Source organism: Heterodontus francisci, chromosome 1 (genome assembly GCF_036365525.1).
Source record: "Heterodontus francisci isolate sHetFra1 chromosome 1, sHetFra1.hap1, whole genome shotgun sequence".
In the NCBI taxonomy this organism is placed as follows: domain Eukaryota; kingdom Metazoa; phylum Chordata; class Chondrichthyes; order Heterodontiformes; family Heterodontidae; genus Heterodontus; species Heterodontus francisci.
In genome coordinates this window covers 37,202,147-37,216,349 of record NC_090371.1, presented here as the reverse complement: position 1 = coordinate 37,216,349, position 14,203 = coordinate 37,202,147, and the positions used below count along the sequence as shown (strand labels likewise).

The 14,203-nt window shown below is 41.8% G+C and overlaps 1 protein-coding gene across 1 annotated transcript in view; it reads right to left on the bottom strand.

Moving 5' to 3' along the window:
- Window positions 1-14,203, bottom strand: part of polr1a (RNA polymerase I subunit A) — a 149,576-nt gene that overhangs the window by 92,795 nt on the left and 42,578 nt on the right. The window contains exons 14-18 of the mRNA XM_068029319.1: window positions 12,740-12,931; window positions 6,820-6,969; window positions 4,619-4,802; window positions 3,625-3,707; window positions 1,079-1,237 (exon numbers count right to left, since the gene is read on the bottom strand). Of these exons, the coding sequence (XP_067885420.1) occupies window positions 1,079-1,237; window positions 3,625-3,707; window positions 4,619-4,802; window positions 6,820-6,969; window positions 12,740-12,931 (768 nt within the window). The remainder of the gene's footprint in view (window positions 1-1,078; window positions 1,238-3,624; window positions 3,708-4,618; window positions 4,803-6,819; window positions 6,970-12,739; window positions 12,932-14,203) is intronic.

The window sequence follows — 14,203 nt, the reverse complement described above, 5'->3', positions numbered from 1 at the left end:
TTGTCTCAAACAAAAAAAAGCATAAGAAACAAGAAATAGGAGCAGGAGTAGGCCAGACAGCCCCTCAAGCCTGCTCCACCATTCAATAAGATCATGGTTGATCTTCGACATCATACTCCGCTCCCCATATCCCTAGATTCCCTGCAAGTCCAAGATGCTAGAAATCTCAGTTTTCAATATACTCAACAACTGAGCATCAACACAGCCCTGCGAGGTAGAGAATTAAAGATTTACAACCCCGAGTGAAGAAATTTTGACTACGAAAACCTAAATTGCCAACCCCTTATCCTGAGCCTATGCCCCCAGTTCCAGACTCTCCAGCCATGAGAAACAGCCTGGCAGCACCGACCCCTCTCAAGACTTCTCACAGCCTTATATTTTTCAATGAGATTACCTCTCATTCATCTAAACTCCAGAGAGTATAGGCCAATCCTATTCAATCTCTCCTCACAGGGCAACCCTTTCATCCCAGGATTCAATCGAGTGAACTATCGTTGCACACCCTCTAGGGCAATTTATCTTTCCTATGGCTGGAAACCAAAACCATACACAGTACTGCAGGTGTGGTCTCATAAAACTAAAGAGGATCTCTACTGAAAGGCACTGGAAGAAAAATCAAACACATTACAGTTAAATGAAATCAAAATCAATGGAAAATTAAATCACTAAGAACCAAATATTGCTGTTGGTCAGTACAACTGGCTTGAATCCAGCTCAGGCAGATGGGATAAGCATCTCCTCTAACTGCTGGCTACAAGCATCCCAGTCCTATACCAGTTGTTTGAGAGCATACAATGCCATAAGGATAGATGTTGTGGGAACTCAAAGAAAGTCACTTGTGCACAACAGAATGATCTTCTGAGGCTGAGGTTAGGTGTATATTTTGAGATATAGAAGATGAATCTTTACTCTGCAGGTCTGACCCATTCCACCAATGTCCTGGGAGTACTTAACATTGGCACTGGGTGAGAAGAGTGGGAAAACGTTAAATTCTTGGGCTTTCATCTCCATCTCTTCCACCAGAACAAATATTCACCAATAGCAAAAAAATCAACTCTTAAGTTGCCGCATTTCAGACCTTGTTGATTTGGTTGTTGTACTTATTCACTTCTTCTTTAAATTTCAGATCCACCACATTCATGTCCCTGGGATCCTTACTAAGGTGAGCGTTCTGCCACTTGTCCCGAGCTTCATCACATGAGGCAGACTCTAGTAAGTTAAAAGCATTTCGGATAGCCTGAAAATAAAATATACAAACGTGATTATTAGTAAACAAGTTAATTCAAGTACAACAGCTATAATAAATTAAATACATCATTTACTATGTTGTTTGCATACTCATTTGGCAGTCTGAAAACCTGGGTTGCAAATTCTTCTGATTGCTATTTCAAGTAAAACCCAAATTTCTTTGGAACTTTTAAAGATTTGATCAGAAATAGCAACAAAGGAAATCTTCCCGCTGTGTTTATGGTGTTGATGCTCAATTCTAGAGCTTTAGCCAGAATCCATCTGGAGTACGGCATTCAGTTTCTGGCAACGAACTTTAGGAAAGGTGTGCTGGGTTTGGAGGCAGTAAAGCGCAGATTCACCAGATTGATACTGGAATGAAGGGCGAATCTTTGAAGGAGTAACATGCGCTGTGGATAAAAGGGAGCCCATTGACATACTGTACTTGGATTTCCAGAAGGCATTGGACAAGGTGCCACATAAAAGGTTATTGCACAAAGTAGGAGCTCATGGTGTAGTGGGTAACATATTAACATGGATAGAAGATTGGCAAAAAACAGACAGTATGCATAAATGGGTCAATTTCTGATTGGCAGGATATGATGAGTGGAGTCCCACAGGGGTCGCTGCTGGGGCCTCAACTTTTCACAATTTATATCTATGACTTAGATGCGGGGAGCGATGGCATGGTAGCTAAATTTGCAGATAACACAAAGATAGAAAGGAAAGTATGAAATAAAAACAAGAAATTCTGGAAATACTCAGCAGGTCTGGCAGCATCTGTGGAGAGTAAAGTCAGTGACCCTTCATCGGAACACTGATAGAGAGGATAGATAGGAAAGTATGTTGTGAAGAAGACATAAGGAGGCAGTGGGCCAATACAGATCGGTTGAGTGAGTGGGCAAAAATTTGGCAGATGGAGTATAATGTGGGAAAATGTGAAGTTGTTCACTTCGGCAGGAAGAATAAAAAAAGCAGAGTATTACTTAAATGGAGAACGACTGCAGAATTCCGAGGTGCAGAGGGATTTAGGTGTTCTAGTGCATCAGTCATAAAACGCTAGTACGCAGATTCAGCAGGTAAGGCGGCTAATGGAATGCTATCCTTTATTACGAGAGCAATTGAACATATAAGTAAGGATGTTGTGTTTCAGTTATACAGGGTGGTGAGACCACATCTCGAATACTGTGTGCAGTTTTGGTCTCCTTATTTAGGGAAGGATGTGAATGCATTGGAGGCAGTTCAGAGGAAGTTTACTAGATTGATACCTCGAATGAACAGGTTGTCTTATGAGGAAAGGTTGGACAGACTGAGCTTGTTTTCACTGGAGTTTAGGAGAGGGGAGATTTGATTGAAGTATATAAGATCCTGAATGGTCCTGACAAGGTGGATGTGGAAGTGATGTTTCCTCTTGTGGGCGAATCCAGAACTAGGGGGCACGGTGTTAAAATTAGAGGTTGCCCTATTAGGACAGAGATGAGGAGAAATTTTTTTCACAAAGGTTTGTTCGAATTTGGAACTTTCTGCCTCAGAAGGTGGTGGAGGCGGGTCATTGAATATTTTTAAGACGGAGGTAGATAGATTCTCAATAGGCAAGGGAATCAAAGATTATCAGAGGTAGATGGGAGTGTGGAATTCGAGACACAAACAGAGCTGCCATGATCTTACTGAATGGCGGAGCAGGATCAAGGGGCCAAATGGCCTACTTCTGCTCCAAATTCGTATGCTCATATGAATCAAGATCAGATTCCATAAACTTGGCATGTATTCTCAAGTTTAGAAGTTTAAGGGATAGCTAATTGAGCTGTTTAAAATGATAAAAGTGATTCATTGGTGTAGACACAGGGTGGGGAAATCAGGAATGAAGGGAAATATTAAAATTCTTTTCACATTTTCAACACTTCAATTAGATCATCCCTCGATCTTCTATATTCAAGGAAATATGTCGTTTAACCCTCTAAGTCCTTTTAATTTAAAAAAAAACTAAATCCTGAAACATTTATTTTAATAAATAAGCCATTTTTTATTTTTCAACGTATTTTGCTCCTTTCTACTAAACTCCCCTGCCCCCAGATATTCACCGACCAGGCTGCTGCAAAGTTGTGAGATGTGTGCCCAGGTCCCTCCTGCATCCACCAGTGGTGGTGTGCAGGAGAAGCCAGCAATTCTTCTCTCTTCTCCTGTCCAGCAACAGTAAAAGAACACAGCCACTTTTTTTTGTAAACATTTAAGGGGGTAATTTTCACAACTTCACATTTCTGGTTAAGAGCTTCACCTGCCAAAATGACCCTTTTACTGTTACATTTGATTTGATTTGAAATCTTTATGATGAGATGCAAACCAAGTTCACTGCTCTGCTTCATTGCTTGTACTATTAGAAATCAACAGGATCTTTACCTTGGCTCCACACCGTGCTGATTCTGCAATGATCTTCTGCCTCTTTGCATTTGCCTTGGGTTTCACTAGAATATCTTCAACATCTAATTTGAAAAAAAGTCAAGTTTAGTAAACATTTATAAACATTCTCTTGAAAGAAAACTTTTATATACAAGCACTCAAGAGAAATCTTTCTGCAGATACTGCTGTCTTTTTAAGCTTGCAAAAACATGTATTCCAACTAAAACATCTTCATAAAAGATAATATCTTATATCCAAGAAAGAACCTGCATATAACATATTATCAGATCCTCAGGATGTTTCAAAACACCTCAGGGTCAATTGTTTTATTTTGAAGTGCATGGGAAACATTTCTGTAAAATACAACAAATGATGCATCAATTTCAAGTTGACAAATTTATTTTTTAACTTCAGTTTGCCTTATTTATCAAAAACATGCTGATAAAGCTCCACTCGTAGCCTAGCGTACAACCATTTTATTACAATCCACTTACAACCTTCTCGATTGTTTTGGTGAGATACGTGCTTATCCTTTTCGTCCCAAGCCAGTTACCTAATTTAGAATTACCAAGAGTCCTGATCTGCTTTAATAGCTTCACATTTAGAACGTTCCCAAATGCCTTTTGGAAATTCAGGTAAATTACATCAACAGTGCTCAACAGCTAATTATAGAGAGTTACAGCGAGCATAAACTTTCTTAAATGAACCATATAACATTGATCCCTTTCCATTTAAAAGTTCCAGCTACCTGATTGAAAGGGCAGTTCTATCTTAGAAGAATGCTTCCCTGGAAGGTGTTGACTGGGCAGTCTGTGTACCAGAAGTTACCCAGCCCATGCAAAGGAATTTCCTGATGACCATGTCACTTTAAATGGGCACATACAACAAGGTAATTGATATTCAATGCAAAGATTTAAAAATAACAGCTTGAAATATAAAAAGGAAACAGGGGGGAGACAGACTAAGAACTTCATGCAAAGTAGTAAGCGGTTACCTAAAGTAAATCCCCTGTACAGCTGGAGATAAGCGGTGAAGAGACGAGCCAGACATGTCAGTACTTTTCCACTTGTCTCACCACCATACAGTTCCTGACAGCAGTGGACCAAGCCATAGGCAGAGCTGCCGTAATGTGCCTTGTCCAGAACACCGCACAGCAACTCTCCTTCCAGAATGACAACCTGCCATCCAAAAAGAAAACCAGTGCAACCGTAACAGTACAATAAACATTAATGGGATGAAATCACATTCTGCAACAATTTGGCAACAATTTGCAAAAATGTATGCGCTAATTTAACGAAGGCATTAAGAAAGAACAAACTTGAATTTATATAGTGCCATATCATATCTTTCAGAAATGACCCAGTGGTGACTATTGATATATACATAGCAAGGTCCAACAAACAGCAATGAGATTAATAACCAGTTAATCTGTTTTTTGGTGAGAGTAGCTGAGTAAGGAATGTTGGTCAGGATACATTGAGAACTCCCTGTCCTGTTTGGAAAAAGTGTCAACGGATCTCCAACATCTAGCTCTACCACTGGAACAGGCAGATGGGATCTTGGTTTAAAGTCTCATCCAAAGGGAAGCACCTCAGACTATGCAGCATTCCCTCATAACTGCACTGAGCCGTCAACCTGATTACGCACTCCAGTCCCAGAGAGAGTTTTGATCCCACAACCTTCTGACTCACAGGTAAAAATATTACCATACAACCCAAGCTTACACCTATTTTACTTTAAATGCATTCGTATGCCATGGACATTGTTATTTCACCCCCTAAGTTTTAACTTTTTGTAAAAATAAAATAAGAAATGAGAATATCTTTTATACAAAAAAAATTGAGATAAACTTAATGCAGAATAATTCCATTATAGCCACAGTCAGCTTGTGCCGAGTGCATGATTATTGTAATAAGCTACAAAATAAACAATTAAAATACAAGAGTCTGCTGTTGTCCAGCAGCTCAAAAGAGTCATTTGGTCATTGCAGGAAAATAAACTGTCAACAAACAATCTAATACAATGCAGTACTTATTGTACATTGAGAGAAATTTCAACAACAGGTTCTGACACAAGATAACTTGCCTTATCCATTATTAAGCCTTGAAATAGAGTCACCTAGTTGTGAAGAACATTCAATGGTGTGATTTTATAGGTTCTTCTACAATTATCAAATGTAGGAAAATATATAAACTACTGATACAATGATAAGTGAGCTGAAGACCACTTCCCCATAACAAATGTTAAAAAGGCAATGAGGAATTGATAAGGACACTCCAACTCCAAGTGACAGAAAAGTTGCATTGCCATCATCCCGAGCCATACTGAAACAGCTGGCAGATGTCTCTAAGAGTCAATGTGTTTTCTGTTTACTCCCTGCTACCATTTAGGACTTCTTTACCAATACGTACCCCAGTAATTAATCCCCCGTAGCAATAAGAGCCAGTCAATGCATCTTTTAGATAAAGAACTAATCAGTCATGAGACTCGAGCAGATTGCCAGCAGCACCTCAGCCAACTCCATCCTCATCAAGTGGAACTCACAATGCCTTGAAACTGGAGGGACTGCTGCCACAAACCAAAAGGAGCCACGACACCCCAAACAACCCACTTAATTAAAATTCTAGAGTGGTCTAGCTCTCCTGCTTCACACCTATATATCTTTACTAGATCTGTCATCAAGATAAAAATCTTATACGAATACAACTCGCAACCCACAGATCTCGATGTTATTAAGCAAATTATATCCGTTTTCTACACGCTTTGGACGCATTATTCACACGTCACTCCTGTACCAAAATACCAAACTAGAACTTGAAACATAAGTACCAAACTCTAGATTGGCGCAGCTGGTAAAAATACTGCATAACCCAACAGAGCAGCTAGTTTCCCTCATTTGGGCTGTGTTAATTGATCTCAGTCAGGGAGGCAGTAGGATCAGAGAAGTGATTCATCATACAGCATGCTCCCCACTTCCCCAGTGTGACCAACAGCCCACCAAATTTCACACTGTCCAAACTCACAGAGGAAGAAGGGCAGCTTGGGCAAGTTGCCACAGGTGCCTTGTGCCTACAGAACTAAAGCCCTGTCTGAGTCAGCAATGTGAGGACAGAAGGTAAGGGGAAAAATTACAGGCACAAAATTCAACTTTGGACAGTCTGAAGATTGCAAAACACAATGGAAACACTAACATACCTTGGACTCAGACATCCACTCCGAATCAAAGTTTACCACCATGCGCTGAGCTTCTTTAGCCCAAGCCTTCCCACTGATTTTAGATTTCCCTATTAAGTTTAATGGTATTTGATCCTTGGGTATTACGTTAATCAGCAACGTAGAAACAACCTGTAAAGACACCAATGTGTTTAGATGCGGCACTGAGAAATGGAAACCAGCTAGTGACAGTGAAGCGGTAAACAGCATCGTATTAATAAGATAACTACATGTCACCACTACATTCCGTACATATCTAGTACCAACAGCAGCAGAGTCACATCATATTAAATTACTCACCATGTTTTATTCTTATGCAGTTCAAACAGGGTTAAAATAGAAATATTTTTCCTCAGGATGTTGATGGTGTGATTCAGTGATGGTAATGCCGTTAAACATCAAGGGAAGATTGTTAAATTCTCTCTTGTTGGAGATGGTTATTGCCTGGCCCTTGCGCGGTGCAAGGTACTTGCCACTTATCAGCCCATGCCTGCATTCAAGCACGGACTGCTTCAGTACCTGAGGAGCCCCAAATGGTACTGAACACTGTGCAATTAGCACCAAACATCCCCATTTCTAACCTTACGATACGAACGTATGAATTAGGAGAAGTAGGCCATTTGGCACCTCAAACCTGCTCCACCATTCAATAAGATCATGGCTGATCTGTTTGTCTCAAATTCCACACTCTCAACTACCCCCCATAATCTTTGATTCCCTTGCCTAACAAGAATCTATCTACCTCCGCCTTAAAAATATTCAATGGCCCTGCCTCCACCACCTTCTGAGGCAGAGAATTCCAAAGTTGCACAACCCTCAGAGAAAAGATTTCTCCTCATCTCTGTCCTAAAACAGCGACCCCTAATTTTAAAACAGTGCCCCCTAGTTCTGGACTCACCCACAAGAGGAAACATCCTTTCCACATCCACCTTGTCAAGACTGTTCAGGATCTTACATACTTCAATCAAGTCTCCCCTCACTCTTCTAAACTCCAGTGAAAACAAGCCCAGTCAGTCCAACCTTTTCTCAAGACAACCCACTCATACCAGGTACCAATCTAGGTAACCAAACCTCCTCTGAACCGTCTCCAATGCATTCACATCCTTCCTTAAATAAGGAGACCAAACTGCACACAGTATTCGAGAAGTGGTTTCACCAATGCCCTGTATAACTGAAACATAACATCCTTACTTTTATTTTCAATTCCTCCCGTAATAAAGGATAGCATTCCATTAGCCTTCTTTATTACTTGCTGTACCTGCATACTATCTTTTTGTGACTCATGCACTAGAACACCTAGATCCCTCTTCATCTCAGAATTCTGCAGTCATTCTCCATTTAATAGTCTACTTTTTTATTCTTCCTGCCAAAGTGAACAACTTCAAATTTTACCACATTATACTTCATCTGCCAGATTTCTGCCCACTCACTCAACCTACCTATATTGGTCTGCAACCTCATGTCTTCTTCACAACATACTTTCCTATCTTTGTGTCATTTGCAAATTTAGCTACCATGCCATCGCTCTCCTCATCTAAGTCATTGATATAAATTGTAAAAAAGTTGAGGCTCCAGCACAGACCTCTGCGGGACTCCACTCATCACATCCTGCCAATCAGAAACCATTTATGCATATTCTGTTTTCTGCCAGACAACCAATCTTCCATCCATGCTAATATGTTACCCACTACAGCATGAACTCCTACTTTGTGCAATAACCTTTTATGTGGCACCTTCCCAAATGTCTTCTGGAAATCCAAGTACAGTATATCCACAGTGCATGTTACTCCATCAAAGTACTCCAATAAATTGGTTAAACATGATTGCCCTTTCACAAAACCATGCTGACTATTCCCAACTATCCTGAGTTTTTCTAAGTGTTTTTCTATAGCCTGCTTAATGATCGATTGTAACATGTTCCCCATGACAGATGTCAAGCTAACTAGCCTATCATTACCTGTTTTCTGCCTCCCCCCACCTCTTGAATAGAGGGGTTATATTTGCTACTTTCCAGTCTGATGGAACCCAAACTGAGCATCAGTAAGCAGGTTATTGCTGAGTAAGTGTCGCTTGATAGCACTGTCAAAGACACCTTCCATCACTTTGATGATGATCGAGAGCAGACTGATGAAACGCTAATTGGCCTGAATTGGATTTCTCCTGCTTTTTGTGGACAGGATATACTTGGGCAATTTTCCACATTGTTGGATAGATGCCAGTGTCGTAGCTGTACTGGAACAGTTTGGAAAGGGGCACGGCTAGTTCTGAAGCACAAGTCTTCTGTACTACAGCCAGGATGTTGTCAGGGCCCATAGCCTTTGCTGTATCCAACGCCTTCAGCCGTTTCTTGCTATCACGTGGACTGAATATTATTGGCTGAAGACTAGCAGCTGTGATGCAGGGGACCTCAATGTTTATTCCAGATTCCCATGAACTCTCATGGCATCAGATCAAACATGGGTAAGGAAACCGCCAGCTGATTACCAGCTACTGCCCTCCTTCTTGGAGCACCACTTGGAAGAAGCACTGAGGGTATCAAGGGCACAGAAGTGGGGAACTTCAATGCCGTCACCAAGAGTGGTTCGGTAACACCATTACTGACCGAGCTGGCTGAGTCTTGAAGGACACATCTGCCAGACTGCACCTGTGCCAGGTGCCAAGAGAACCAACAAGAGGGAAAAATCTACTTGACCTCGTCCTCACTAATCTACAGGTTGTAGATGCATCTGTCAATGACAGTATTGGTAGCAGTGACCATCGCACATTCTTGTGGAGATGAAATACCATCTTCACAGAGGTTCATCCACTCAGCACTTCTGACTGATAGTGGTTGCAAATGTTTCAGCCTTGTCTTTTGCACTGCCGGGCTGGGCTCCCCCATCGTTGAGGATGGGGATATTTGTGGAGCCTCCTCCGCCAGTTAATTGTTTTAATTGTCCACTACCATTCGCAACTGGATGTGGTAGGACAGCAGAGCTTTGATCTGTCTATTATTATGACCGAGGTGGGAGGAGTGCACTGTCTTTTCTGGTCCCACTTCTCCGCAGGTCACAATATATATTTTTAAACCGATTCAGTCAATCATATACTCTACTCTTTTATCCCAGAATAAAATACACCAACAACATTTCATTAATAAACCACAAAATTATCAGTTTATCAAACAAGACTTATCCAGTAACGAAGCAAAGCATTAACATACAGGTTTAAATATGAAAGTTCCCTTTTTAAATTCCACAAACACACTGAGAAAAAATACAGAAATTCTCTCTGCAGAGGTCTGTTAAGAAAAAGACAAAGAAATACTTTGGTCAAATACTTGCTAATGCTTGAAGAAAAAAAAAGATATGGAAGGATGTCAGATGTCCCTTGTGGTCTGGTGTCAGGGCATACGAGACAGGTCACTGGGATCTTTTCAGAAGCAATTCGTTCTGTAGACGTCAAGAAATCGTCTGGAGGTTTTCCAGGAGACATGTAGCATCAGGGGTTTCAGCCAATACACACTTGAATCGCAAGGTTTTTGTAAAGACAGGAGGATAGAGGAGCTGACACACTTTACTTCTCAGCGTGCCTTAGAGGGGTACAGGAAAAATGAGCTGGGGGCTTTGTTTTCCTTGGCAGGCAAAACCAAATGTCTTCAAGACAGTTCACACCTCAACTGAACTGAAAACAATCCAAACCCCAAAACTGAAAGTCAACCTCTTGACCTCCATAAACCTTGGCATGTGGCTTCTCTGTAAACATCTTCTCCAGGTCACAAAGATTTCTGTTGTTTATTGAGCTGACAGCACATGATTTCCAGCAAAGGTTGTTTTTAAACAACATCTGTGTCCTTTCAACGACCTCAGTGATAGACACAGTCCAGTATTTATAAAATCTTCAGCCTTCCAATGAATCCATCTCCACAATTTAAATGAGTCCTCAAAAAAACTTTTTAAAAAAATAGAAGCACTGTCATAACACTATTGCATGCTGCTTCCACTATTTAGCATGCTTGTAGTCCTGTGTTGTAGTTCAGCAGGATGGGACCTCATTTTTAAGATATGCCTGATGCTGTTTCTGGCATGCTTTCCTACACTCCTTATTGAACCAGGGTTGATCCCCCGGCTTGGTGGTAATGGTAGAGTGGGGGATATGCCGGGTCATGGGATTACAGATTGTGGTTGAATATAATTCTGCTGTTGCTGATGGTCCACAGCGCCTCATGGGTGCCCAGTTTTGAGCTGCCAAATCTGTTCTGAATCTATCCCATTTAGCACAGTGGTAGGCTGACACAACATGATGGTGGACACCCTCAGTGCGAAGATGGGACTTGGCTCCATAAGAACTGTGCGATGGTCACTCTTACCAATACTGCCATTGACAGATGCATCTGCGAATGGTAGATTAGTGAGGGCGAATCAAATAGTTTTTCCCTCTTGTTGGTTCTCTCAGCACCTGCCGCAGGCCCAGTCTAGCAGATGTGTCCTTCAAGACGCAGCCAACTCATTCAGTGGTGGTGCTACCGAACCACTCGGTGATGGCATTGAAGTTCCCACCCAGAATATATTCTGTGCCCTTCTTACCATCAGTGCTTCTCCCAAGTGGTGTTCCAAGAGGGAGGGCAGTAGGTGGTAATCAGTAGGCAGTTCCCTTACCCATGTTTGACCTAATGTCATGAGACTTCATGGGAGTTTGGAGTCAACATTAAGGACTGCCAGGGCAACTCCCTCCCAACCATACAGCACTGTGCTGCTACCTCGGCTGGGTCTGGCCTGCCTGTAGGACAGAAAGCACCCAGGGATGGTGACGGAGGAGTCTGGGACATTGTAAGGTAGGACTCAGTGAGTATGACTATGTCAGGCTGTTGCTTCACTAGTCGATGGGACAGCTCTCCCAATTTTGACACAAGTCCCCAGATGTTAGCGAGGAGGACCTTGCAAGGTCAGTTGGGCTGGATGTGCCTTTGTCGTTTCCGGTGCCTAGGTCAATGCCGGATGGTCCATCTGTTTTATTCTTTTTCAATCTTTCTGTTGCGGTTTGTTACAGCCGAGTGGCTTGCTAGTCCACTTCAGAGGGCAGTTAAGAGACAACCATATTGCTGTGAGTCTGGAGTCACATGACAGACAGACCAGGGAAGGATGGCAGACTTTCTTTCCTGAAGGATATTAGTGAACCAAATGTTTTTACGACAATCTGGTAGCTGCATGGGCACCATTACGGAGAGCACAGACAGGAGCAGCCTGGCTCTCTGAAAATGTGCATAAGCTCTGGATCCTTTTTTTCCCTGCCTATTTCAGTTGATTATTTTTTTCCTCTTCAATATTTTTGTTTTTAAAAAACCGGCTAAGAGGAATTACTGGATCCAAAAAAAAAATACAAGGCCTTGTTAGACAGGGGTAATATTGGTTATGTGAAGAAGGCAGGTAGGTGAAAATACAGATCAACCACGATCTAACAGAATGGTGGAGCAGACTTGAGGGACTGAATGGTACCTTGTTCCGATGCAAAAGGAGTTTAATAAGGTTAGGTCATGTTGTAATTAAGCTCATGAGAGCCTTTGGAAAAGCACCCACTCCGTCACATGGCTCTGTTCAGTAACTTTTTCCAGCCAAACATATCCCTTCAATGACATCAGCACTCACTGGTTACACATAACTGTTCCATATTTTCCTTGCTAAACTCAAAAGCAATAAACAGAAAGGCAGTAAATGCAATTAAAGATCTTTTTAAAGGTTTGGTTGCTGGGACTTGGGGGTGTGTGGGGTGGGGGGTTGCTGGTTGGTGGGGGCAGCGGAGTTGGTGGCACTCATTCATTAAACTGATTTTTGCCACCAACTATGCACTGAATCATTCTGACATTAATTGATTTGTATCACCTTATATTGGTGGTTTATGATAAACTTATTGATAGTGGAATCACCTGCTTTCCAGTCCAGAGTGGATAAGGCTTAATTACAGCTGGTTGAAGAATCTTCACCCGGCCCTTTTTGTCCGTAAGGCCTCGGTAGACGAGCTCCATGTACTGTTCCCGTGTGAAGAAACGGCCACGGATTGTCATGCAGGTGCCAGAAACCATGTGATCCTGAATTAAACCTGCCAAAGGTTTACCATCCTAATGGAAAGTACCAAAGAGAGTTTTATATTTAATAAGTGATGTAATTTCCACGGGGAGGTCACACCAGGATTAACTTCTACAAAACGCATGAAGACTTAATCCAAAGCCTGGTGGATGTCGAAACACTTTCATTACACCAACTAAAGCCATTATCTCAGGGACAGCAAGTTGCAATTTAATGCTGAAGTAAATGCTGACTGTAAATAAAACATCCTGACACAGCATCAAGAGGCATCAACAACAGCACTTATACTTAACAGAGCTTGACATGGAAAATTGGATACTGAACAAGGACTGGGAGAAAATGAGGTTCAACAAGTAGTATTCGAGGGAGTTTTTGAAGGTGGGAAGAGGTGAAACAAGGAAGCTGGATTTCAGGAAAGAATCCCTAAATACAGAGCCTCGATGGGTGAAAGGTCTGCCACCAGTGATGGACAGTAGACTACGTGATGATTTATTGGAGTTGGCGCAATGGAGTGGAAGATCAGGCTAAAGGAGGTGCAGAGATAGATGCAGCGAAAGCTCTGAGGGATTGTAAAGAATGCTGAGGATCTTAAAACAAGCACATTGGCAGACAGGAAGCAGGTGGAGGCCAACGAGGGCAGGTATTAGAGGTGAGCAGAATATAGTTCAGGATAGGGTGCAGGTGGCAGAGTCAGCTGTGTGGAGCTCAGGAGGCCAGTAAGGAGAACGTTGACAAAATCACGCCTGCAGAACATTTTCGGCACAACATTATCACTAAATCATGAAGCATTTCAGAAAAACTGCACCCAGTCACTTAAAAAAAATTCCTTTAACAGAAAGGGGTAAGTGGTAAAGGAAAGAGGAAAAGAGATAAGGGGTTGGAGGAGTAATTCTCATGTAAAACACTACCACCAGAGATTAGATTGGATTTAAAAAGTGAAGGGACAAGAAGAGTTGGAAAGTGAGCAAGGTGATATGATGTGAGGATGGGATCGGGCTCAAATGCAGTGCCCCCACTCCTCATCCCACCCAGTGCTGGACTGCTTCCTTGTTCAAATTCATCACATTACCTTAATCAGAGTACATACAGTTGTAACAATGCAGGGTCAGTTCTTTACCATGCTCACAGTTCCCATAGGAATGTACCTATCCAGTGATTTGCTCACCATCTTGTCCTTTGATCATTCCACTTCATGCAATTTATCATTAAATCACCATGAGGCAAAGATACTTGCAGGTGGCAGTATAACCAATTAATTAAAGTTAAACATAGATACATGCACATGGCTAAAATATATTCTGTCC